Source organism: Cupressus sempervirens, chromosome 2, assembly GCF_028749045.1.
Source record: "Cupressus sempervirens isolate cs-2001-9-10 chromosome 2, ASM2874904v1, whole genome shotgun sequence".
Lineage (NCBI taxonomy): Eukaryota > Viridiplantae > Streptophyta > Pinopsida > Cupressales > Cupressaceae > Cupressus > Cupressus sempervirens.
Window position 1 is genome coordinate 126,127,237 of NC_143119.1, and position 27,236 is coordinate 126,154,472.

The 27,236-nt window shown below is 38.2% G+C and overlaps 1 protein-coding gene across 3 annotated transcripts in view; it reads right to left on the reverse strand.

Annotated features, from left to right (window-relative positions):
* LOC149571360 (AAR2 protein family) overlaps positions 1-27,236 on the reverse strand; it is a 308,404-nt gene that overhangs the window by 61,542 nt on the left and 219,626 nt on the right. For all 3 annotated transcript variants that reach the window (XM_089812903.1, XM_089812904.1, XM_089812902.1), the window contains exon 10: positions 9,501-9,533. In XM_089812903.1, the coding sequence (XP_089669029.1) occupies positions 9,501-9,533 (33 nt within the window). The remainder of the gene's footprint in view (positions 1-9,500; positions 9,534-27,236) is intronic.

A 27,236-nucleotide genomic window follows, 5' to 3' on the forward strand; every position in this document is an offset into this window, starting at 1 on the left:
ACGACATAGAGGAACTATTGCCTTAGCCAGTAGCCCGAGGTGCACAGTTTTTCATGTGCGGGGAACCCTTCAAGGACAAAGGGTTATGGTGATGCTGGACAGTGGAGCCACTCTAAACTTCATTAACTCATTTCTGGTGAAGCAAAGAGGTCTACCTACGGAGATGCACGCAGGCTTTCAGGTCAAGGTTGCGGGAGGGACTCTTCTGCCCTGCACGCACCTTGTTCCTCAGCTAAGTATCACAATGGCAAATCACACGGTGACTGAGGATTTCTTCATAGTGGACCTTGATGACAAGGAGGTTATTCTAGGCATATAGTGGATGGAGAAACTTGATGAATACACTCAGAGTTTCAAACGGATGGACTTCACATTTGTTGTCAATGGAAAGAAGGTTGTCCTCCGCGAAATGGAAAATGAAGGTCCGAAAGAAGTTTCTCCGCATTGGATGGAGGCAATTTTTCGGCATGATGACATTGCGTGGGTAACACACTTTTTTATCTCGGAAAACCTATAAGAGGACAACAGACACCTTCACAAGATGATGAACTCCAAAATATTTTAAGTAAACATGATAAAGTTTTCATGGACATTACTCCTGGCATACCGCCTCATCGAGGGTTTAAACATACTATAGAGTTGGAAGTAGGAGCCAAGCTGGTCATAACCACACCATACCACCACCCTAAGAAATTCAAAGATGAGATTGAAAAGACGATTCAAGGATTGCTAGAGAAAGGATGGATTCGTCCCAGTTCTAGCCCTTTCGTGTCATCTGTGGTATTGGTCAAAAAGAAGGATGGGACAATGTGCATGTGTGTGGACTATCGCGCATTGAACAAAAAAACAATAAAGAATAGATATCCCATTCCAAGGATAGATGAGTTCCTGGATGAATTGCATGGCGCGGTCTATTTTTCAAAAATAGATATTCGTTTTGGATACCATCAGATCCACATGAGGGAGGAAGATGTAGAGAAGACGGCCTTCCATTGTCACTATGGACATTATGAATTTTCGGTCATGCCGTTCAGATTGACCAATGCACCTGTTACATTCCAATCATGCATGAATCACATCTTCAACAAACAATTGCATAAGTACTTATTGGTATTTTTTGACAATCTTCTTATTTATAGCAGGACATGGGAGAAGCACTTGAAGCATTTGAATGAAGTCCTAAGTATCATAGAGGAACAGTCTTTGTTCGCTAAGCAATCCAAGTGTGAATTCAGTATGACAAAAATATTGTACTTGGGGTATGTTGTCAGTAAATACGGAGTTCAAGTGCATCAGGAGAAGATTCGGGCTATCCTTGATTGGCCTCCTCCAAAATGACTCACGAATTTGCGAGGATTTCTCAGTGCACTCTAAATGGATCTGACAAAGAAGGGGTCTTTCCAGTGGAACAAAAAGGCAGAACTCACCTTTGATAAGCTGAAAGAGACCATGAGCACTTGTCCCATACTTGCATTACCTAATTTCACTCGACCGTTCATTTTGGAGTGTGACGCGTCCGGAGAAGGCATTGGAGCAATACTGGTGCAAAATAGACACCCCATAGCTTATGAGAGCAGGAAGCTTATGCCAACATAACGTCTATATTTCATCTACAACAAAGAAATGTTGGCCATCATACATGCACTAACCAAGTTCCGGCAATATCTGGTAGGTGCCAAGTTTGTCGTCCATACTGATCACAACAATTTGAGATATTTTCTAAAGCAACGAGGCTTGAAGGAGAGGCAACAAGGGTAAGCAAGGTTCAAGCTTTTGATTTTGACATTGAATTTGTGAAAGGGAAGAACAATGTGGTTGCAGATGCCTTGTCCCGAAAACCCACCATCTGCTCACTAGACCAAATTTCAGTTGACTGGAAGACATCTGTTAATTGAATACTCCAAAAACACATTTTCTTGTAAGCTAATGGATGGCCACACCCAAGATGATCGGTACAAAATGGTGGATGACATCATCTACTATAAAAATCAAATATATTTGGTACTAGAATTCAAATTGAAGCAAAAAATCTTGAAGTAAGTACACAACTCACCCCTAGAAGGACACCCGGGTTTCCTCAAAACATATTGAAGTCTTCGGGAGAGGTTTTCATGGAAAGGACTTAAAGGGGACATGTCGCAGTATGTCAAAGAGTGTACAGTCTGCCAACAGAACAAGTCCGAACATACTCTACCTATCGGGCTGCTACAACCTCTGCCAATTCCAGAACATAAGTGGAAAAGTATATTGATGGATTTCATAACAAGGCTTCCCAAGGTGAATGGGAAGGATTGTATTTTGGTGGTGGTTGACAGATTGACAAAGTATGCACATTTCTTCGCCATCCCCTCTAACCTTCAGGCAGCACAAGTTGTCGATCTGTTTTTTAGAGAAGTCTTCCATTTGCATGGGTTACCCCAAAAGATTGTCAGTGATCAGGATGGACAATTCATCAGTATCTTCTAGATAGAATTGTTTCAGATGGCAAGTATAGAATTATCGCCAAGTACTGGTTACCACCTGCAAACAGATGGACAAATAGAGATTGTGAACAAATGGCTCAAAGGTTACTTTCGGAACTACATATCAGCATGACAAAAAGCATGGGTCAAATGGTTACATCTAAGGGAATATTGCTACAATACCTAATGCATTGGAAACACTTGCAATTGGACGATGTGATGTGGGAAGGCGAGCACATTCTACAACACCCGGCATTACATTTGCTTGAGGACAAGCAAAATTTGGGATCAAGAGGACTGTAATGTTCCTGCTATTTAATAAATCATTTATCAAACTATTGTAACGAGCCAATTGATTTTATGTATCTTGGACCCATTCTTATTTTGTTTCCGTAGTTTGAGTCGCTGTCAGCTATCTTTGTACACCCTCAAAAAAAATTTCCTGAAGGGTATTTACGCATAGCGTGTAGGTTGTCTTTAGGCATGCAATTTTGGATTATTTTCTCTGTACTACGGATTCCTATTGGGATTCTATGTTGTTCACCATTTTGAAGTGAAAGACTTTCCCTATTTGGCTCTTGCAGTTTCAATGGGATTCATCCCTCACCCTATTCCGTCACCTATAACACTTCGCTCGGATCTGGCACATTGGAGCACCATCTTTTGGCAATTATTGATTGAAGGTTATTTCTATTCAGCATCTTTGTTCTTGTTGGCATTATCTAATACATTTGTGATTAATCGTTCAGTATAGGTCTAAATCAATTCTGCCTCATATCCCGTTCGCGACTCATAACACTCAGGGCACATACCATTTCACCGTCCTATCTGAGCTTTGTACAGCCTTATATCCATACAACCTCTCTTGCTAGACCATACGGCCAAGGCTCCTAAGACCATACGACCTACTTTAAGCATACCATACAACCATCTCACAACCACCATACGGCTCACCCTGCCTTCCGTACAGCCATATCCCAACCACCATACTACTCACCTTGCCTTCCGTACGACCATATCCTAACCACCGTACTGCTCACCTTGCATGTCATACGGCCATCAACTGCTCTCTCTCTCAACCGTATAATCTCCCCATACACCATCATATGGCCAGCAAAGGACACTGTACAGTCTCCAAGCACTCAACTGTATGGACACACAGTTTGGATGCCATTCTGACCTAGCCGTATATCACTTTGTTTGTCCATCACATTACAACGGTAGTCTATTCGGAGTTGAACATATTTGGGAACATTATAGATAAAAAATAAAAAATCGTGCAACTCCACCTAGGAATATAACCCCATGAAACCACCATTTTGCAACCACCTCAAACTGATGCTCTACTTTATGATGTTGATTATCACCTTGCATGTCGTACGGCCATCAACTGCTCTCTCTCTCTCAACCGTATAGTCTCCCCATACACCATCATACAGCCAGCAAAGGACACTATACAGTCTCCAGGCACTCAACCGTACGGACACACACAGTCTGGATGCCATTCTGACCTCGCCGTACATCACTTTGTTCATCCATCGCGTTACAGCGCGTCTATTCGGAGTTGAATGTATTTGGGAACATTACAGATAAAAAATAAAAAATCCTGCAACTCCACCTAGGAATATAACCCCACGAAACCACCTTTTTGCAACCACCTCAAACTGATGCTCTGCTTTATGATGTTGATTAAACCTACCAACAATACATGCACCTGCCGAGACTGATAATTGTTTACGGCATAGATTAATTGGTTAATGCACACAGATAATGAACAAGAACAGCAACAGTTGTACTTCGTTTATCATTCACATATGCCAAGATATTCCATACAGAGCAAAGATGATTTACAATGATCCCAGACGAGGTATAAATACTTCTCGCCGAACCTTCTCGAAGGGATCCATCAGCTACATAACAATACTAATCTACCCGTCGCTACAAAATCTTTACCAAAAACATCAACCCATCGGCTACACAATCTTTACCGACGACAATAATATTCACACAAGTTGAATCCCATAGAATTACATCTATACTTCTTTTTCAAAATGGAAAAGCACCCACAGTTATCACATCCAATATCTTCATGAACAGCTGTTTCAAATTCAGAGGACATCTCTGCTGTTTCATCAGTTAGTGATTCCTCCTTAGACTGCATGTTTTGAAGAATGATTGACTTAGCTCTCTCTTCATGTACCACGAGGAACATGCTCTGTAAGAAGTGATGCAACTTGTTTCCAAAAGCCAAACAATAGGTTCTTCAGAAAATAAATATTGATTCCTCTGAACCAATATATTCTCCATATTATTAATTCCTCTAAAGTGCATCTTGTTTTCAAAAGCCAAATAATAGGTTCTTCAGCAAAAATTATTTATAGAAATCATGATCAGATAAAACAACTCCAAAACAATACTGATTACATGGAACACTCTTGTCCTATAATCTTTAAAAGGAGAAAACAACAAATAAGAAAATAAACCCAAGCAAGACTGAGCCAGCCCATAGAAAAGAATCAGAGTAGTGTCTGTAAATTACCATGTAATAGATGTCCAGCATGTTATGACTAAAAAAATCATTTTACCTTGATGAAGGGAACCTATGCAATAATATTCATAATTGATTTCCACGTTTCATAACTTCCTCCGCTATGATGACAGTATATTCTGAGTTTAGAAAACACTCTTACCAGAGCAGTACCTATATGCTGTGTCACAAGGTTCGCCGAATTTTCGGCTCGAAATTCGAAAATCGGCGAACCTTAAAAAAAAAATTTTAAAATCAAAAAATTCGCCTCAAGTTTGTACGGCTATTATTTTTTTGTCATTTTCCATAAATATTATTTTATGCTGGGCCGTTTTAGGGTTTTCGACTTAAAAAAGTTGTTAAAAAAGGCTTTTCGTCATTGCAAATTATTGGGTTTGGTGTTCGCTGTCTAAGGCTTCTAAGGCTATCATTTGAGAGCTGAAGCTGAAACGCCCGCTGGTCATCTGCTATAGAGGCTGAAACGCCTGTTTGTAACTGCTGCTGGGGCTGAAAAATCGGTCTCCAGGCTGGATGCTGGAGTGCAGGCTGGACGGTACAGTGAGTTGTGACTGGTTCAACCTCACGCGAACGGCAGAGGGAAGAGGGAGGCTCACATGGACGGCAGAGGTCTCAGGTAGGCAAAATCGTTCGCCATTGTTCAAACTTCATTCCTTTCCTTCCTGCGTCCTGCGTCCTGCGTCTGCATTTGTTTTGTAAAGTTTTATAAATGTTATAACATTATAATGCTTTAAAAATTTTGTTTTTTATTATTATTGTTATTAACTCATTGTTATAACTTTTAAAATTTGTTTATTTTAAAAAGTTTTAAAAATATTATAATACATAAAGAGTTATAACTTATAAGCTATAAATATTAAGATTAAAAAAAAATAGAATATTTTAATAAAACAATATTAGGTTATTTTAATATAAAATATTAAGATTTTAATCATCAAATAATATTATATTTGTATTTTAATATAAATATAACAATATTTATCATAAAACAATAATAAACAATAGAATTTTATATATATTAAATTATTATATAAATTTTTAAATTAAAACATTAGATTAATATTCATAAGCTTTTAATATTTCCTTTGCGTAATTTTTTAACCGTGTATGTATTATTTATTTTTAAAGCAAAGTGCAAAATAGTTTGACTTAATATCATTATTTGTTATTAATAATAAATATTATTAATTTATTTATACTATGTACTTTTTATTTATTATTTATTATTTGTATATAAAATAAAAAGCTAATGTATATTAAAACATTAAAAAAGTATTATGTATTTACTTTACATTTTAAAACAATTAGATTTTACTTAGTTTTTAAGTTTAATATTTTTTAATTTTAGAATATTTTAATTTTTTTATAAGAGTTTAAAAGGGTTATTTTAGTATCTAGTTAATTAAAATAAAGTTTGGTATTTATTCATATTTCATTACAGAGTTTGAAATAATTATTTCTTATATTTCCTTTTCACGTTTTCAAGAAAATATTGATTGTTTTTTAATATTAATTTTCTTTTGCATCATGCAGGCTGTAATTGAATGGCTCCGAAAAAATCAAAGTCTAAAGTATGGAAATATGTGACAAAAGATGGTGCTAAACTCTATTGTACTAATTGTACGAAAGATTTTACAGGAAGTCTAACAAGGGCAAGAGACCACTTACTTGGTATCAGTGGGGGTACAGGAGGAGGTGTTAGAGCATGTCCAAAGGTCACTGATGCAATGGTAGCTGATATAGAGAGAGAACTAACCCTTTGGAGTGAAGCTGATCGAAAAAAGATACAGAAAAAACAAAGAATTCAAGATGATGTGTCTAGGTTCACATCTGTGTCATCCTCTAGGTTTCTCAAGTCTACATCCATAGGTTCAATGAAACAGAGTGGAACATTAAACAGCTTTTGGAAACCAATAGAGAGACAAGAGGTTGATGATGCATGGGCTGATTATTTCTTTACTGGTGCTGTCCCGTTCAATGCGGCAAGGAATCCCCATTTCCGTAATGCAGTTGTGAAAACAGCAGAGTTCGGTAAAGGCTACACACCTCCATCTTCAGAAGCTTTGAGAACAACTCTTTTGGAGAGGTCCAAAGGCAGAGTGACAGGAAAGTTAGATGTGATCAAAGCCTCTTGGAAGGCAACAGGTTGTACTATATTGAGTGATGGGTGGTCAGATATATGTCAGAGGCCTTTGATTAATGTATTGGTGGCTTCCCCTGAAGGAGTTGTGTTCTTGAAAGTGATTGACACCAGCGATCAAAAGAAAACTTCAGCATATATTTTCCAGATATTAGAAGAAGCTATTATTGAAGTGGGGGTAGAAAATGTGGTTCAGGTGGTTACTAATAGTGCAACGAATTGTGTGGGAGCTGGGAAGCTGATTGTAGAGAAGTACCCACAGATTTATTGGAGCCCATGTGCAGCCCATTGTTTGGATTTGTTGCTTCATGACTTGGCCAAGTTCCCATGGATACATGAAGCAATTTATAGAGGGAGATCAGTTGCAAATTTCATTAGAAACCATCGTCTCACCTTGAGTCTTTACAGGAAACATGCATCGAGAGAGTTGTTGAGGCCTTGTGACACAAGGTTTGCTTCATTCTATATCACATTGAGGAGAGTAATTGAAGAAAAGGCAGCTTTGAGATCTGTGATTTGTTCTAATGAGTGGGAAGGTTCAACACTTTCTAAAAGTGCTAAGGGGAAGAACATAGAGCAAATCATTTTAAACAGCAATTTTTGGGAAAGTGGATCAAAGGTTTTGAACATATGTGGTCCAATTGTTGAGGTTCTTCGTATGGTGGATGGTGATGCTCCTTGCCTTGGCATGCTTTATGAAAGCATGGACCATTGTAAAGAATCCATTCAGAGAGCATTGAAGAATGTGGAAGCAAACTACATGGAGATATGGGAGGCAGTTGATTTCAGGTGGAAAATGATGCACACACCTCTACATGCAGCAGCTTGCTATTTGGAGCCCAAGTTATTTCGTATTGACAGACAAAGTGATAGTGAAATTATGGTAGGGCTTTATGATGCCATTAGCAAGTATGAGCCGGATCAAAACACTGCAGCTTTGATCAGGGACCAATGTTGGAGATACAAGAAAGCAGAAGGGATGTTTGGAATGCAAGCAGCACAATATGACATGACACGAGCTGAGGTAACTGGGTCTAGATGGTGGATGAGCTATGGGGCACAAACTCCTGAACTACAGCGCTTTGCTATTAGAGTATTGAGTCAGGGAGCAAGTTCATCAGCATGTGAGAGGAATTGGAGTTGTTTTGACCACATTCATTCTAAAAAGAGGAACAAGCTGCTGTCCGGAAAGTTGGGAGATCTTGTCTATGTTCGTAGCAATTTGAAATTGCTCATGAACCAATCAGCAAAGGACTCCACATCTTCCTCACAAAAAGGAATTTCAGAAGACATGGCAACTGGACCTCTAGAGGAACCAGACTTCTTGGATGATGAGCTAAGTAGTGACACTGATGATGATTCTAGAGTAAATCAGCCAAGTGCTCTCGATAACCTGGAGCTTTTTTGAAGTTTAATAGTATTGACTTTTGACTATAATATTTTGACAAGAACTATCTTCGTACTTTTGCTAATTTTGAGCTATTTGAAGTTCTAAACTTTGAAGTATAAAACGCTGATCTATCTTTTGGATAGTAAAAGAACTTTGTAATCATGATTTCACATGTTTCTTATGGGTTATATCTTATAAATGTGATATCTTTTGTTGTAATGATTTCAAATCTATTTTGTAATCTCAAACTATTCTGATTATATATTGGATATATTGTTAGACATGAAAAGATGTTTTCTATTGTAGTTATGAATTGAAAAGTTCCTTGCATTAAACTCAAACATATAATAATAATGATAAATAACATATTTTTTGGAGAATTACATGAGGCGAATTTAATGTCGAATTTTTTTCGAGTTTTTTGACTTGTCGAACTTCATCCGAACTTCATCCTTGTCGAACTCGAACTCGAACTCGAACCTTGTGACTTAGCCTATATGCATCCCTAATATTACTCTGATTAAGATCTATTATCTAAGGAAATATAATTCCAAAACTCACAATACATCAGTTAAATTTATGTTTATACAGCCATGCAACTTTAATGTCAGCAGTTTCATTTAACAAGACAGCTACCACATCTACAGAGTATGCTTAGGGATCGGGAAGACAATCTTGGCATTGAATATATGCATCACAAATGTGGCTCTGTATAAGTTTTTCTGATTTAAATGTGCCTAATTCAAAAGTTCATAGTCAATCTCTTATGTTTCACATCTGTATCAGTTGTCTTACTGTAATAATAAGCCAACTATCCATCCCCCCCCTGTATTATGGCTCCTTGGAGTCCATTTACAAATGTATTTTTATGATACTCCATTAACAAGTATATCTTTAAGACCAACACAGTGAAGCTTCACCACAGGAATGATTACAAAGATGCTGCTGAGTTAGAAGTTGTACCTTTACAAAAAAGCTTGTCCTCGTGCGCAAAGGCTGCCCAGAAATACAGTGAAGATAAAAAAAAATATTAAAATTAATAGTACTACTTAGCGACAAAACAGAAAGATTCAAATCTTTTACCAACTATTACTAAGGAAAATATCTGAGACGTGTTACTTTTCATACTCAATACAAACATTTTATTATAAGCTTGAGAATATAAGAAGAAATACCTCATTAAAAGGAAAATAAGTTGACACACAATTAATTAGGGATAATGAAATCTTCTACCAATGAAAGATTACTCTAGTTCAATCAAAACAAAAAATAACAAAAATGAAAACAGAGATCGTGTGAATTGATGAGTTAAAAAAAATTAAATTAAATTAAAATCCAAAGATGACCACAAATAGTCTCTGCTTTAATCAAAGGATAATGCTATCATATAGCCGCATTAATACAAAATCATCATTCTACATTAAAGAATTCTCAAAGTTTGTGCTTCAACATTCGGATCAAAAACATAAATTGAATTTATTTTCTAGTAATTTACTGACATCTGAAACCACAAATAATAAAATTGAATAGTGAGCCTGCATTACCAAAAATATCTCTTGAGAAATGACCACACGGGCTGCTGAAGCTCATATTATGAAGCCCCTCTTTTGCAACCTAATTAAAATCAGCATTGGACAAGAAAAAGAGGCATTCTAGAGAAACTAAGGCAGTTTGCTTCCAATCAAAAGAAAGTATCCTAAACACTAAAAACCATCTCATGAGACAGAAAAGAAAGAGAAGCTTCTATTAAGGAAACCTCTTCTGAATTAGAATTCAAGAAATTTGCCTTAAAAAGTTAACACAATGGCTCCAAGGAAAGTGGATCTTTATCAACCTATCTTTCCATCTTTAGATCAACCATCCACAAGAAAATGTTCTCTTCCATCAATTCATGAACTCGTGTAAAGACCCTATCGAATCTCCAACTGATGTGCTAATGGGAATAAATGCCTTTTTTTTGGTTTTTGTCAATTCCCTGATTTTTTTTCTTGTGTTTTGTGAAATATTTGCTTTTTTCATATTTTTGTACGGTATAGGTAATGCAATAAAGATAATGCAATGCACAGAAAATAATCCTATTAAAAGGAATTTTTATTTACGCAGACCACAACCGAAATATGTAACATAAATTGAGAAGTTGCAAATGGAACCTGGATATATGTGCAGCCTTTGACAGTTTATGATTGCACGAAATTGCCTTGGATATTTTCCCCAAACTCCACGTGAGACTGGGCGACTCCCTGTTCTTTTTCTTCACACTCAAAATGGGTGATATGAAACCCCAGCTGCTGCAAGACTTGATCACAGCTCCTGCTTAATACTAGTGTTAATGTCCATACCCTCCAATATTTGAATCGCTGCCTGAAATTCACCATTAAGGCAGTTTAAATCTTGTCCCTCCAAATTCTGAACACAGGTAAATGAATATGATCGCAGACCTCCAGGTTGGTGACTTCGGGTGTAAATATAAAGCCAAACACGGCCACCAGTGATTGTACCACCCTTCCAAATGCACAATAAAATCTCAGGTCAAATCACAGGTAACAGTTGACCACAGCAACAGCAAATTCCTTCCAATCAATTGTTTTTTTCCTTCACCAATAAACACTCCTTGGGTACAGTGTGAAATAGAAGAGGAGCAGTGAGTAAATTATTTTACCCCATCAATAATTTGCAAATCAATCTTTAGGATAATCCTCAGAACTCCCAAAACCCTTAGCCAAATTCACAAAAAGCAAATAATATTCAAGGATGCCATTCTCAAAATGAGAATCATATTTATAATAGCACTTGTGCAAATTGGCTTCATCATAACACCTTTCACTAAAGAGGCTTCAGCTTCACAACATCACTTAATAACATAATGATAAAGTGCATTAATGTTATAAAGGGCATTAATTAATAAGCCTTTATAACTTGGGCAATAAATATGATTCACCTATTAATTATATCACCCTGAGTAGATGATTGAATGAATGACCATCACCACTGAATCAACATCTACACTGCCGAAAATGGTAACGAGCCACAAAAAGACTTACTAAAAATAGCAAATCTACAACTAAGACCATCAAATCCAACTGCCAACTCACAAGGGTCGTGATAATGAGCAGACCAACCCTAGCTCTTGGGACCTACCAAATTGGGGAGATAATAGTCCTCCCTCCCCAAGATTACTTGTCCCCAAGAAATCACAATCTGGTGTGCTGAAGAATATCCTCGAGCTCCCAAGTAGCATCCTCATTCGATAGGCTCTGCCACTTCAGCAAAACCTTTCTAATAGTCCTCCTCTGTAACTGTCTCTCCCTAGTGGCAACAATAGCCTTAGGGATTAACTTGATTCTTCCCTCATCATCTAAGAGTGACAACACTGGAGACGGAACCATACATCTACCCAATGCCTTCTTGAGGCACAAAACTTGAAATACATTATGGACCCTTTTATCATCGCCAGGGTAAACTTTAAGAAACCCCCCTCCAAAAAAAGATATTAATTATCTAAAAAATCAAATTATTTTTATGAGTGAATCTCTAAAAAAAATTATTTTAAATATTATTTACATTAGCAATTATTTTGGAATCATAATATTTGAGTAGAAAATATTGGCGAATCTCAATTATAATAGGAAGTTCACTAATCATCATGGAATATTAAGAATCAAAATTGAACATGCTGTATCTCATGGAAATTATGAGGATAATTACATTATATTTTAAATCAATAGTAAAAACTAAATATTTGTAATATATCCCTAAAGTAACTAATAATTATGATAATTATTGATGAATTAATTTTAATTTCTTCGATAATATATAATATTTAGGTGAATCAAATCTGATCATGTATCGAATATTGTGGTGAATCTTTGAGTTTAAAATTTTTAATAAAAAAAATTGAGTGATTTTAAATATTTTAGAACTAAATTTAATAAAAATGTGGCAATTTAGGTTGCATTAAATCTTAAATTATTAGCCAAATTACTAAGAAAAAATTCCAAAATTCAAAAATTACAAATATTTGCCACTAAATAATACCCTAATCATCGGGCAGATCCAATGCATAAGTCACCTCTCCAACACGCCTCACCACGCAGAAGGGACCATAATAAGGAGGCTTGAGTTTCTTGTCTCCACTCTTTCCTAATGGGAGACTGTCGATACGGCTGCAACATTAAATAAACCATAGCGCCCACCCGAAAGAAGCAAGATGTCCTTCTCTGATAAGCATATTTCTTATGTTAAGTTTGTGCTCTCTGTATGTTTATCTCTTAATGATCTCATAATGTCCTAACTATCACTTGCACTAGGCACTCTACTATCACTACAAAACAAATCAAGGAAGCTTTGAGGATCATATCCATATAGAGCTCTAAAGAGAGACATCTGAATGGTCATATGGTGAGTGGAGTTAAAACAATACTCCCACATATGGATCCACTTCACCTAAACCCTTTGCTAAGAATAAGCATTGTTCTACGAATAACCCTCAACCCACTTATTTGCAATCTCGATCTGACCATCAATTGGCGGGTGATAACCAGTGCTCAAGTCAACTCTATCCCACATAGTCTAAAAATCTCCTACCAAAAGTCATTCATAAACCAGTTATCCTGATCACTCACTATAGTCCATGGTAAACCATGCAACCTAAACACCTAGAAGAACGTCTCAGCTAATTGCATAGCTGAATAGGTAATAGTAATAGGGGAAAATGAGCATACTTTGTGAGCCAATCCATTACCACATAGATGCAATCTCGGTCATGGACTTTATGCAAGACCATAATAATGTCCATGAATATACTCTCACACTTCCTCTCATGAATGGGAAGTGGCTCCAACAATCCAACAAGATAGGTGTGCTCCTATTTGTTCCACTAACAAACAGAACACTCTCACACATAGTCCTAAACATCTTTCTTCAAGCCCCTCCAAGTGAACCTTTCGTACACCTTACTATATGTCTTGAAGAACATGGCATAACCAGCCATAGGAGAATCATGGAAAGCTCAAAGAGTGATCTCACAAACACCTAACCATAAAATCAAATAAGTCCTTCCCTTGTAGATGATCAACTCATCCACAAAGGTATAACTACTATCTTGAATGTGGCCATCAACAACACCTAATGCCCACTGATCCCCAACATACTCAACAATGATCAAGTGCCTCCAATCCTAACCAATCTCTATGACCAAACATAAGTGGGGCCTCCTACAAAGGGCATCTATAACAACATTTTGTGTCCCCTTATATAGATATTAAAATCATACTATTGTAGCTTAGTGACCCACTTTTTTTGCTTCTTGTTCAGGTCTCTCTTTCCAAGAAAATGTCTAAGGCTGTAATGATCTGTCTTAATGCAAAATTTGTTGCCCACTAAGTACTGCCTGAACTTGGCCAAAGCATGCATAATGGCTAACATCTCCTTCTCATAGACATTCAACAATCTCTTAGGTACCCGTAGCTTCGTGCTCTCGAAAGCTATAGAATGAAAATCCTGGCACAAAATTGCTCCAATACCCTCACTAGAAGCATCATAGTGCAGATCATAAGGTCTCGAGAAATCCTACAAAGCTAATAGAGGGCATGAAGTAATGACAGTCTTGAACTTCTCAAAGCACTCCTTTGCCTAAGAAGTCTGCTGAAAAGCAACCTTACGATTCAAATCTGTGGCAATGATCAGATTTGAGGCTCCTTGGGACCAATATACAGTTTTCGTTTCAAGATGACAGGGTATATTCCCTAGTTTCTAGGAGCATCCCTAGTTTTTAGGGATGGGACTACCAGTTGACCCACATTGCTAGGCATCAGTCACAGGAAGGTTACAAGACCCATTCACTGATTATTTGGTTGGTTTGGCTTTCCAGTTGAATAAAAGAATATTTCCTAAGTTTGGGTTTAAATAAATTAAAATAAAGCTATTTATATAGCTAATTGGAGTAATAAGGGGATTTTGGCTTCATATGGTCACGCAGGCCTATGTGTTATATCTCGTTGGAAAGGTCTTGAATTATTATAACTTTTTTTCATCATCCGAAGACCTTCGAGCACCTAGAGTTATGTTATTTGAGGAAAGGGGTGCTTTTCCTATTCATAAAGGCCTTTCAATCGAAAAGATGTCATTTTATAATAAAGAGTTCTACTGGCTTTGAGAGGGAGATAAAAGGAGATGTTGGCTCATTCCTTCATTATCTTTTACATCTTCATTCTTGGTGTTTGTGATTTTGCTCTAAGGAGCGATTCTAGAGGACAAGGACGCAAACCCCAATAGATGGTTTCAACAACATTCTACAGTATTGTTTCAGCAGTTGACAAAGATCGTCAAGTTTAGCGTTTGGGGGTACTTGTGTATTGCACGTCAAGGGTCTTGTTTGGCACATTGGCATCTTCTTGCTGCCTTGGCGTGACTATAGCAGCCGTACGGATGCCTTTCAGCTGGCACGTGATTTGTTGGTTGGCTTACATCAGCCATCTCTACCCTTTTGGTGTGTGGCTAGTCCATTCTTGCAGCTGGCATCATAATTCCCTATTTGTAAACATCTTTGCTGGCATACTAATTACATATCTTGCCTGGTACGATTTGTAGCTATTCTAGTTGATTGAATATTATATTATTTGTTGTTGTTGTTAATTATTGTTTTACTTATATTTGGAAAATACAAAAAAAAAAGAAACAATCCTTCTGCAACTCTTGTCTAATTCTCTAAGACCACAAGAAAATCTATTATTTTAATTAAAATTTATAGAAGTTCAGTGAAAGGATCCTTTTGGGATCTTTTAGTGGTAGTAGAGCCTAAATCCTGCCAACCTGTAGGGTTTCAGGGAAATTATCACAACAGGTTACAGAAAAGGGTTTGATAATTCATTTCAGCATTTGGCATCTATTTTTATATATCTTCTATGCATCATGATGGAGAAATACATAGGTTATACGAGCACAGGAGAAATCAATGGCGAGCAGAGGCTGCCAAAGACACAGAGACACCAGTTATGGGTGAGGTACAGTGTGTTGCTAGTGATGGCATGCCTACAAAGGCAAAAGAAAGAGAGTTCTCATCGCAGCTCAAGATAGTCCAAACATTGGACAGATTACAAGATACCCTGGAGCAGATGGAATTGGATAGGTGTAGAGGTAGATAGGAAAGATAGGGAAGGAATAGGTCGATTTATGTTGCAAGAAGCCATCAAAGTCATCGATCTCATGTCTCAGCAGAGAGATCCCTTCATTCCCATAAGCAAGAACGTCCACGTTTTCCTGCTTTGGATGGACTATTATTGCCTCAGTTTGGGCAAGTTGAGCAACCGGCATAGGTGGAGCCACCTGAGGTTGGATTCTGGGATTCAATCATGGTAGCTACAGCTGAGTGGAGAGCCCTACCCCCAGAGGTTAGGGATGGTTTTCCTTTTCCACAATATTGTGCACAACGTAGGGATAACACCAAGTTCAAAGGAGACAAGAGCTACAAACCACAGCAGAACAATGACCTCAGTAGAGCCACTGGGAAGATCACACTGGCTACCTATGATGGGACGAGTGATATGAGTGCACGAGCTTGGATGCACAAGCTGGATATCTATTTATCATTGAGACCTATGCCTGAGAAAGAGGTTGTACAATTTGCAGTTTCGCATTTAGACAAGGTTGCCTATGATTGGTGACATCATGAATTGGTCATGCAGGATCACGCCATGGTTCAATCCTATGCTAAATTCACTGAGCGGCTCATTGCTAGGTTTGATTGTAAAGACATAGAGCTTTACTACCAAGAGTTGGCACATATTACGTAGACAAGGAATGGGAAGTCTTTTGTGAATGAGTGCTAGCATATTGCAATCATGGTTCCGAACATGTCTCATAGTAGTTGTGTGATGTTGTTCATAGAGGGTTTGTAGGATAGACTGAAGGGACTAGTACGAGCATTCGGGCCAACCACCCTCAAGGAGGCCATTGGTGTTACATTTAGATTGGGCACCCCTCCTACTCCTTGTCAAGCAGATAAGAAACCTTTTAGGGATTCTCGGTCTCCCCAAAAGATCAACACTTCCCAAGGCAGAGGGGAAACACCTTCTAGACCCCCCAAGATGGACTAGGAGTTGAGGAATGAGTTGAGGAAGAAACTATGCTTCTCCTATAAGGAGCCATGGGAGCTTGAACATCGTTGCCTTGGTAAAGGCAAGGTTAATTTGATAGAGGTGAGATTTGAGATAGGCAATGAGGAGATACCTGATACTGATATTGAGGATAGTCCGGAGGAGGTTAAGCAGGAATACCCACAGTTAGAGCTAGACACTCCATAGCCTTTAGCATTAGCTAAAGTGACTATGGCTACTCTCTCCAATTATCCTAGATTTCATGTCTTTCGTTTGAAAGTTACATTGAAAGACTAGTGAGTTATGAGCATAGTAGACACAGGTGCCACACACAACATTATTGACTAGAAGCTAGTTGACAGGAGTGGGTTCCAGTCCGAGGAGTTTGTTAGTTTTGGAGTGAAGGTTGGAGACGATGTTGTTTTGAGCTATACTCAAAGGATTCCTTAGCTTAGCATCCAAATGGGGGACTATACTCTAACAAATGTCTTTTATGTGCCACCACTAGAGGATTATGATGTAGTTTTAGGCATGGAATGGTTACAGGCTATTGCGATACATCATTGACCACCACCGCATGCAACTAGAGTTTCTTTCTAGAAGCAAGAAGACTATCGCGAAGGTGGCTTAAGACAGTGGTTCTAAGAAGGTAACTTCCCACAGAATGGATACTACCATTCATCATCATGACATACTTTGGGCTACACGTTGTTTTGTAAAGTCCAAAATACCTACACCTTAGGATGGCAGGGACTCCTTTCATGTAAATATACAATTAGGGATGGACCAACATGGTTGTGGTGACATACCTCCTGGTGTACCTCCTGATAAAAGTTTTGAGCATGGCATAGAGATGGAGGATGGAGCTAAACCTGGGATTACTAACCCATCTCGTCATCCTAGAGGATACAAGGATGAAATTGAGAGGATCATCCATGAGTTATTGGATATGGGATTCATTCGCCCTAACTCTAGCCCTTTTGCTTCTGTTGTGGTGCTTGTTAAAAAGGATGGGACTTTGCAGATGTGTATTGACATAGAGTTCATCAAGGGGAAGAGCAATACTGTTGTCGATGCACTTTCTAGCAAACCATCACTTGCTGCCCTATATTCATTGAGAGAGATTGCTCAACTTTTAGTTGAGTATTCCAAAAAATATGCATGCTTGTGAGATCATGGAAGGGTTGACACAGGATGACTGATATAGTGTAGTGGATGATGTCATCTACTACAATGGTAGGGTCTACCTTGTTCTTGAATCATAGTAGAAGGAGCACGTTTTGCATGCTTCCAATGATACTCGTACAGCAGGACACTCGGGTTATGGTAAGAACAATAGGGCGGTATGGGAGAATTTTTCTTGGAAGGGTCTCAAGGATGATGTCTTACACCAAGTTCGTGAATGCATGACTTGTCAGCAGAACAAGTCAGAGCATACTTTTTCGACTCAATTGTTGCAACCTCTGCCTATACCGAAGCAGAAGTGGATAGGGATATCTATGGACTTCACTACAAGTCTTCCTCGAGTTCAAGGGAAGGACTGTATTTATGTTGTGGTGAGCAAGTTGACTAAGTATGCCCACTTATTTCTATTGCAACGGACTACACAGCTTTACAGGTAGCCATGTTGTTTTTCAAAGGGATATTTAGACTCCATGGTCTCCCCAAGACCATAGTGAGTGATAGGGACAACAGGTTCATGAGTTCTTTCTGGTAGGAACTTTTCAAGCTAGCGGGCACAGAGTTGACCCGCAGCACTAGCTACCATCCTCAGACGGATGGACAGACTGAGGTAGTTAATAAGTGGGTGGAGGGGCATCTGTGCAAATATGTGTCAGGGTAGCAGAAGACATAGGTGCGTTAGCTGTATTTGGGTGAATATTGCTATAATACTACGCACCACATGTCCATTGACATGACTCCCTTCAGAGCTCTTTATGGCTACAAACCATTATCTTTTGTTGATTTGGCTTTCAGTGACAACAAAGTTCCCTTGGCATAGGATTGGTTGTAGGAGAACCAATATATCATGAGATCTCTGAAAGAGAACTTGTAGCATGCTCAGAATCAGCAAAAGATGTACGTTGATCAGCACAGGATGGAGAGAGCATTTGAGGTAAGTGACATGATTTTCCTTCATCTACAGCCTTACAAACAGAGCATCCTTAAATGGGGAGGAGCTAAAAAGCTCAAGCCTCATTTTTTTGGACCTTACAGAGTACTCAAGGGAGTTGGAGAGGTGGCCTATGAGGTCGAGTTACCACCAGATAGTAGGGTTCATAATGTGTTCCACGTGTCATGCCTAAAGAAGGCACTGGGGCAGCATATTACAACATCATGAGATTTACCTCCTTTGGATGAAGACGGTAAATTGACTTTGGTCCCTAAGGAGATTCTGGAGGTTAGGGAGAGAGGATTGAGGAGTAGGGTGATTTGGAAGTACTTGGTGAGCTAGAGAGGTCTACCCATAGAGGACACGACCTGGGAGGGTGAGTACATTTTGCAGCATCCAGCATTGCAATTGCTTGTGGGCAACCATCTCTGATAGGGGAAGACTGTCATGTCCCCTCTCTAGTCTAACTAACAAAGTCATGAGAGTTAGCCTATTATTTAAGTCTCGTAGGCTAGCAGTGGTGGATAGAGACTCGTACTAGATAGTCAACTACCAAAGTTGGCTCTACAGTCAGTTTGAGAGCTAGTCAAGGCAGTTCCTTAATTTTAGGGATTTTCTTGAAATTTAGGAGGTTGTGGCAGTGATCAGATTTAAGGCTCCTTGGGACCAGTAAATGGCTTCAGTTTCAGGGTGACAAGGTATATTCCCTAGTTTCTAGAAGCATCCCTAATTTTTAGGGATGGTACCGCTAGTTGGCCCACATTGCCCGGCATCAGTCACAGGCAAGTGACAGGATTCATCCACTGATTATTTTGTTCGTTTGGCTTTCCAATTGAATTTGGCTTTCTAGTTGAATTAAAGGAAATCCTAGTTTGCATTTAAATAAATTAAAATAAAGCTATTTATATAACTAATTCGAGTAATAAGGGGATTTTGGCTTCATTTGGTTAAGCAGGCCTATGTGTTATATCTCATTGGAAAGAACTTAAATAATTATAACTTATTTTCATCATCTGGAGACCTTCGGGCACCTAGAGTTATGTTATTTGAGGAAAGGGGTGTTTTTCCTATACATAAAGGTCTTTTAATTGAGAAGATATCATTTTATAAAGGGAAAGGCATATTCTCCCTTTAGGGTTCGATTGGCTTTGAGAGGGAGATAATAGAAGATGTTGGCTCATTCTTTCATTATCTTTTGCATCTTAATTCTTGGTATTTGTGATTTTTCTCTGAGGAGCGATTCTAGAGGACTAGGACACAAACCCTAGAGCTTGGCTATTGGCACGCAAACCCCAATAGATGGTTTCAGCACCATTCTACAGTATTGTTTCAGTAGTTGACAAAGATTGTTAAGTTCAGCATTTTGGGGTGCTTGTGCATTGCACGTGGAGGGTCTTGTTTGGAACATTGGGATCTTCTTGCTGCCTTGGCATGACTTTAGCAGTTGTACGGCTATCTTTCAGCTGGCACATGATTTGTTGGTTGGTTTACGTCAGCCATCTCTACCCTTTTAGTGCATCACTAGTCCATTCTTCCAGCTGCCATCATCATTCCTTGTTTGTAAACACCTTTGCTGGCATATTGATTACATATCTTGCTTGGTATGATTTGTAGCTATTCTGGGCGACTGAATATTATATTATTTGTTGATGTTGTTAATTATTGTTTTACTTATATCTAGAAAATACCAAAAAAAAAAAAATTGTTCTGCAACTTCTGTCTAATTCTCTAAGACCACAAGGAAAGCATAAGAAAATCTATTATTTTAATTAAAATTTACAGAAGTTCAGTAAAAGGATGTTTTTGGGATCGTTCACTATAGTCCACTCCAAAATAGCACATATTTTATCAAGATCCATGTGAACACCCTCTACACTAATAATATGACCCAGGTAAAGCGGCTTTGTTATGTTGAGAGCACACTTGGGACTCCTTGGTGTACAAGGAAGCCCTATCCAAGATATCCAAAACTGTATCCAAATGAGCAACATGCTCATCCCAACTCTTACTATAAATCAAGATGCAATCAAAAAATACTAACACAAATCTCTAAAACTGACTGTGAAACACCCTGTTCATAGTAGACTGAAAAGTCGCAAGAGCATTCGCCAAGCTAAAAGGCATAACAAGGAACTCAAAGGGTTTGCAGTGACACTTGAATGCAGTCTTCTCTATATCCTTCTCTCTAATATGGACCTGGTGATATCCCGATCTTAAATCAATCTTAGAGAAATGCTTTGCTTCGTGCAACTCATCAATGAGCTCATCAATCTAAGGGATTGGATACCCGTTCTTAATAGTCCTCTTATTAAGCATCCGGTAGTCAATACACATCCTCAGTGTGTCATCCTCATCCTTCACCAATACAATTGAAGAAGCGAATGGGTACTTACTAGGCCTAATGTGTCCTATGTCAAGCAACTCCTATATAGCCTTCTCGATCTCATCCTTAAGATGCTTTGGGTGCTGATAGGGTGTAATCATGATGGGCTTAGTGCCCACCTCCAACTCAATGATATGCTCAACCCCTTTGTCAAGTGGTCTACTAGGAGGTAAATCACTAAACACTTTAGAGTGTTTAGTCCTTAACTGCTGAATATCTAGATGAAATGTTGGCTTATATGAACCCTCTAAGGTAGGCATCATCCTACACTCAACTGCCCAACCAATAGCATCCTCAAGGCGTACCAAGTATTACATAGGTCTAAGGGAGATCTTCTTAAGCTCTTGATTCTTGATAGCCTCAAGGACCTGTGGCTATCTATCCTTGATGAACCTCATCTCTATCTTCTCAATGTTGAGGTAAATGTCCTTAAGGGTATGCAACCATGCTTGCTAAGGGCTATGTCAGTACTACCCAATTAGTGATACCAAACTGTGACACCACCAATTAGTGCAACTCCATCAATGTGTAGAACTGCAAATCTAATGGCATCCTCCTTAATCATAGGATGCAAAGCAAGGTAGGAGCTTGTGAACCCAAGCTTTGGCAGGCACTCTACCTCTCCCATCAAAATGAGCCAATGTCATCTTACTAGCCACATGTTGTAACTCTATTTGCCTAGGCCTTTGTCTATCAAGGGAACACCTACCTATGGAATGCTCGCGCATTAGAGTCAAATATCTATCAAAATTCAAGTTTTGCTTCACAACTTATGGTTGAGCATCACACTTAGCGAAGTGAGCAACTACATCATCAGCAAAGGGTGCAACTTAAGTTTTAGTACTGACTGCATCCAACTCCGGTCTCGAGAAGTTGGGTCTTTGTGGCCTATCATAGGCTCCAATATAATCTGTCTTGTCCAACCTATCATCAATCCTAACCCAGTCCTCCATCTTGTATATGTCACCAACTTTGGACCTATCCTCCACTCGTAATCTATGACAACCAACAGATCATGAGCTCTCTCCCTGATCGGTTCCCAAGGGAGTGCTATCTGTTTGTAGAGTGTCAGAAAGTTGTTGCAACACAACTGCTATCTGTTATTGTTTTGGAGTCAAGCTCCTAAATGTTTGTCTAGCCTCTCTGTCAATATCAAACCTGTGTCGACATCCCTAAATCATGTACCACTTAAACCACCTGGACTGCCAACACCTTTGTCCACTAAACAAAATAGAATCTCAAGCTCTCCATCCCTTTGAGGGGAAATACGACCTCTATAGGTATAGTACATATCCGACAAAAATCTTCTCTCATTCCCATGATACTGAATAGCAAGATAATAAATCAAATACCAAATGCAACTGTGACAATGCACTGATCAAACCATCAACTGAGCCCAATTCCTGCAAGCTAGCAAGAAACCACTATGATACCACTGTAAAAACCTTGTCAAATCTCCAACTAATGTGCTGATGGGAATAAATGCTTCTTCTGGTTTTTGTTGTTTTCCTGATTTTTTGTGTTTTGTGAAATTTTTTGTTTGTTTGTTTTTTTAAGAGTATCAGTAATGCAATAAAGATAATGCAATGCACCGAACATAATACTCTTGATAGCAATTTTTATTTCCATAGATCACAACTGAAATATGTAACATAAATTAAGATTGTGCAAATGGAACCTAGATATATATGCAGCCTTTGATGGTTTATGATTGCACGAAATTGCCTAAGAAATTTTCCACAAACCCCATGTGAGACTGGACGGCTCCCTGTCCTTTTTCTTCACACTCACAATGGGTGATGTGAAACCCCAGCCGCTGCTAGACTTAATTGCAGCTCCTGATTAATACTACTGTTGCCTTTTGTAAAGTCCGTGCCCTCCAATACTTCAATCGCTGCCTGAAATTCACCATGCAGGCTAATGCATTTAAATGTTGTCCCTCCGAATGCTGATCGCAAGTAAATGAATATGATCGCAAACCTCCAAGTTCATGACCGTAGGTTTATATATGAAGCGAAATGCAGCCACCAATGATTGTGCCATCCTTATAATGCACAATAAAATCTCAGATCAAATCACAAGTAACAGTTGACCACAATAGAAACAAATTCCTTCCAATCAATTATTTTTTCCTTCACCAGTAAACAATCCATAGTGTGAAAGAAAAGATTAGTGAACAAATTATTTTACCTCAGCAATAATTTGCAAATCAATCTTCAAGACAATTTTTAGAACTCCCAAAACCGTCAACCAAATTCACAAAAACCAAATGATATTCAAGGATGTCATTCTCAAAATGAGAATCATATTTATAATAGTACTTGTGCAAATTGGCTTCATCAATATACCTTCCACTAAGAATGCTTCAGCTTCAGCTGAGGTATAAGGGAAGCTGAGAAGAATTTTCGAACCACTGCTGAGGTAAAGTGATTCCATTTAATCTCCCTTACTGTTATTGTCTATGGCTGGGAGTATTATTATTGTGGACGAAATTACATTTTAGGGGCTTTCAGAATTCTGAGATTTATTTCTGAGGATTGCATTTGCAATTGTGTTGAGGTATACAATTGCGCTCTTCTCCTACTGTTCTTTACTGTGGCTAGGGAGAAATTACTTTTGATTGAATCTGTGAAGGAATTGGAGGATTTTTTAATAGCTACGATTTACATCTGAGGATCCACACAAGTTATTCAGAGGCAGCCATTACTAGTATTTGCAGCATTTGGTATTTTAAGGAAGTGCGGGTTTCATTTCCAGCCACTACGTGGGAGATCTTAAGCAATTCTGGCATTTTTACTCACTCACGATTTTTCCAAGAGGCTGTCTTCTGCATGTTTGCAAATACATATGATCCTACAGGCTGCAATCTAGTTTTTTGAGGATAGTTGTTCACACTATGGAAGCAATTTGGCCATTGGGGTTAATAAATCTGCTCCTGCATATAGGTTCCAAAATTTATTGCGACTTTTCTCAACGCAATAGAACTTAATAATGGCATGATTATTATTTGGTCTCATTGTTCTAGTTATCGCATTCTGCATTCAATATTAGTGGTTATAGAACACTTTCAGAATTATGTATGCAAACAAATAAGGAAGAAATTGTAAATCAGTTGTTTGGTATTCATTTATACAAGAGCCTTCAATGTTTGATTTTGGTAATTATGAGTAGCTCATTACATATCCTAGTATTGTACTAGAAAGTTAAAAATCATATGCACAGTAATAGCTGAATTGCTCGCCAAATGTTTGACGAAGTGTCAAATGACTGATTAGTATGGAAATTGATGATTGTTTGAGCCATAACCGATAGGGGTTATTATATTATATATATATAGGGGTTATTACATTATATATACATATATATATATATATGTATATATACATATAGATATATATATATATGTATATGTATATGTATATATACATATATATATATATATATATATATATATATATATATCTATATGTATATATACATATATATATATATACATATATATGCATGAAGACTCCATGAATCATAATTGTGAAAAAAAAATTCCTGAATCCACGGATCCAATTCACACGCCTGAATCCGATTCGTCTCACGGACTGGCAACTAAGGTTTTATTTAAGTTTAAAGATCACAAGTAAGACACTTTGCACCTTACTAGTTGTTCTATTTAAATCCTAAATTTGGATTTAATCGCAAGAGACTTTGGGTTCTTGTTCTTGTTCAACTAAAATATAATACTAAAATTGATGTCTTAGGAGTTCTTCTTATGTCAATCACTAAGCCACCTGTATTATTGTAGCAATAGGCAATGTTTGTTAAACTTTAAGATGTCGTTCACAAATCATTCTTGAAAAAAGAAGAGTTGATTAAGAGAACCACCCCTTTTATGGTTACAGTTAAGTTCTTATTTAAGCCACCTATAGTAAGAAGGGAGCCTCCCCTATTTTTGAGAGAAGAGATGCAACATCCCCTTTTCAGCATGACTAGGATAGTGGATGGATCTATCTTGTTATAGGGTCCTTGTAGGCTAACACTAGCGATCAAAAGACCCTACTAAGGATTAAGGCTCTATTTGGTGCCACTTACTATTTACAATAAGATTACAGATGGTTATGATGTGCTCAAATGAGTTCGAGTTGAATTATGCTCTCAATTTTTTATTTTTGCTTCTGATTTGGCCTCCAAGAATCTTGGAAGGAGCATCTATTTTTAGCATAGTTACAAGGCTCGGACTCACCTCTGACTCAGAAAGTCAAAATCTGACTCAGACTTGGACTTAGCGGTCGGACTTAGCAAGGACTCGAAAAATTGAAAAACTCATGAAATTCAAAAAATTGTAAGGATTTTAAGATTTTTCATGCATCTTTTAATCAATTAACAGCAAATACACAGTAATTGAGATAAATAGAAGCTACTTAATACACATACACAATTTTGCATAGATCACATAAGTATAAAAATGAATTTCTGAAGGAATAAAACAAAATAACACAATATAAAGTAATAAACATAGTGCCACTGCAATGTCAAATGTTTACAATATTCATGGATTACAAAATCCATGGTATGAAAGGTTTAAAACATATATCAAAATAATAACTAGAGTATAGAACAGTAGAAGACTAAGGCTCATAGTAGCCTATGTCCTCCTACGAGTACACCTAAGATAAGTCATCGAAGACTGTAGAGCCATTCTCTCTCCCTCTGTCTAAGGTTGAAACTCATCCACATCCTCATCCTTATCCTCACCCTCACAATCCTCTCCATTATACTCGGATCCATCACTCCTACCCTCAGGGTCCTGCACTGTCTCCTCGCGCTCTAGCCTCCTTGACTACCATCACTTCTGCCTCAGCCTCCTGGTCCACCTGATCAACCCACTCCACGTCTTCATCACTGAAGACAGGAACAGAAATCTTTGTGTTCCACTCTGTATGTGGATCAACATTCTCTAATACAATCATTGATGTATCAATGCCTAGGATCTGTTTATGGCGAAGGCTAAGGTTGTAATGAACAAAGACAAGATCATTCAATTTTTGCACTCCCAAAATATTGCGCTTCTTCGAGTGTATATGCTCGAATAGATTCTAATTACATTCACATCCCAATGCACTAAATGGCTGGCTCAAGATGTGAATCACAATCCTCTGTAACTTTGGCACCTTAGTGCCAAACATCTCCCACCACGCATCTGAAACAAGAAAATTTTAAATCAATTCAATAACTTTGACTTTATGAAATTAAATGGTAATAGAATTACAAATTTGGATGTAGAATCAAAGATTTTTACCAAGCATCAATTATGTCCTATTTTTCTTGCACAACTCCCCTGCAAATAATTCCCCTTGAGCTTTCTTAAACTCAATCTTATGGATTACAATTGTTCCAACTCTTGAATCAGGTGACATTCTCTCTACAACATCATAGAGGTCACTCCACACCTCATCATCGGCCTTGAAATGTGGGCTGAATTGGTATGCGTGATTAAGGAAGTAAGTCGTTGCATGTATAGGCCTATGAAGTAGATTGTGCCAACGTCTATCAGTGAGATCCCATATAGGCCCATACGTATCTCGATTCCCTACAAAAGAATAGCAAATGACCTCCTTCACCCTATCCATGCCCTCATAAATGTACCCCATGTTTACCGCATAGGTTAATTAAGAAATGTACATAGATAATGAACATGAACAAAACATTATTCGCATATGCCAACAGAATACATAATTGGTGATAAGATGCTTTGCAATGACCCAAGAAGGTGTATAAGTACTTTCCGCTAAACCTTCCAGAAGAGGTCCGTTGGCTACAAAACAATCCTAATCTACTCGTCGTCTACAAAATCTTTACCGACGACAACACCCTGTCGGCTACAGTTTCTACTGACGACATCATCCCCCCCAAAAGAAAAGGTGATGCTGCTGTCAACGTAGCTCATAGACCTGCTCCATCCGGATGCTCAAATCCTTCTATATCCGTGAATTAACCTCGATAGCCTCCTTCAGGAGAAGCGCCACATCCATAGCCTGCTTCCTTGCTACCTGCAACTCCTATTCTACTGCATCCTTATCCCGTACAGCCGCTTCCTTATCCTGCAAAAACACTGCCCT